This window comes from Hippocampus comes, unplaced genomic scaffold (assembly GCF_001891065.2).
Source record: "Hippocampus comes isolate QL1 unplaced genomic scaffold, H_comes_QL1_v1.1 scaffold168, whole genome shotgun sequence".
Classification (NCBI taxonomy): Eukaryota; Metazoa; Chordata; class Actinopteri; order Syngnathiformes; family Syngnathidae; genus Hippocampus; species Hippocampus comes.
Genome location: NW_017805955.1, coordinates 459,851 through 461,134, shown reverse-complemented (window position 1 = coordinate 461,134; position 1,284 = coordinate 459,851). Strand labels below are relative to the sequence as shown.

The following is a 1,284-nucleotide window of genomic DNA, read 5'->3' as shown; positions in this document are numbered from 1 at the left end:
GCGAGGCCGACGTGGGCGTGGCGGACGGCGCCGCCGACAGGAAGGTGGCGAAGTAGAGCCCGGAGCCCTCGCGCACGGGGCTGAGGATGGGCGGCGGCGTGTAGGGCGGCACGGCCAGCGGGTTGTCGGCCAGGCGGACGGGCGAGCGCAGGTGGCTCTGGTACGGCGTGACGGCCGAGTAGACGGCGGCCGGCGCCATGAAGGCGCCGGGCTTGGGCGGCGGGATGAAGAGGGGCTCGGGCCGGGGGCGCCGCTTCAGCTTTTTCACGTCGTCGTCCGCCCGCGCGTCCTCGCCGTTCTGCCGGGCAGCAAAAACGCGTGACTGACAACGATATAAATACAGAAATAATAAAGAGCCAGTTCAACGGTTAAATTCGACCAAATTTATCGTGACCGTCGTCCAGCAGGTGCCGGACGATTAACGTTTTTTTTCTTTTGCTATGGTCAAGATTGTTCCACTTGGATGACAAAAAAAAAAACAAACAAAAAAAAAAACCCCGCATGACTTTTTAAACTAAGGTTTAGTAAAATGTCTAAGATAAAAATGAGACATTTTACTAAACCTTATTTTCAATTTCCTGACGGTTATTTTTAGTGCTGTTCTAGCTAATAATTGACTCATTTCATTTCTATTTGATCTATTTTTACTTGAAGTCAAGCTTATTTTTTCCACTTCCTAAAAATATGAATGTCGAGTTGCATCTATTGTCACATGAACTTTGTGAGCTTATTTTTAACTAAATTCATTTCTAGTTATGCTCGGCGGCCAAGTGGTTACCACGTTGACCTCAGAGTGCAGAGGTCGTGGGTTTGATTCCGGCTCCGGCCTCCCTGTGTGGAGTTGGCATGTTTTCCCCGTCCCTGGGTGGGTTTTCTCCGGGTACTCCGGTTTCATCCCACATTGCAAAAACATGCACGGGAGTCTGATTGAAAGCTCGAAATTTTCCCGAGGTGAGAGTGTGAGCGCGGATGGTCGTTCGTCTCTGTGTGCCCTGCGATTGGCTGGCAACCGGTTCAGGGTGTCCCCCCGCCTACGTACACGCTGTGTCATTTCTATCAAAATATCTCTCAAGGCAACGTTTGAAAAACAACTGAGCCCAAACTGTCAAACGCCGGCAGCCTCACGTCCGACCGAACGAACGCTGACATCAATGAGTAAACAACAACAACAAAAAAAAAAAAACGGTTACCTGCTCCGAGCCCTCGTTCAGCGAGTTCCTCAGCGAGCGGCGGCGCGTGACGATGACCGACGGCTTGCGCTCCGCGCCGGCGGTCTCCGGCGGG

At 52.4% G+C, this 1,284-nt stretch overlaps 1 protein-coding gene across 1 annotated transcript in view; it reads right to left on the bottom strand.

Moving 5' to 3' along the window:
• mideasb (mitotic deacetylase associated SANT domain protein b) overlaps positions 1 to 1,284 on the bottom strand; it is a 20,386-nt gene that overhangs the window by 9,878 nt on the left and 9,224 nt on the right. The window contains exons 4-5 of the mRNA XM_019890433.1: positions 1,191 to 1,284; positions 12 to 298 (exon numbers count right to left, since the gene is read on the bottom strand). Of these exons, the coding sequence (XP_019745992.1) occupies positions 12 to 298; positions 1,191 to 1,284 (381 nt within the window). The remainder of the gene's footprint in view (positions 1 to 11; positions 299 to 1,190) is intronic.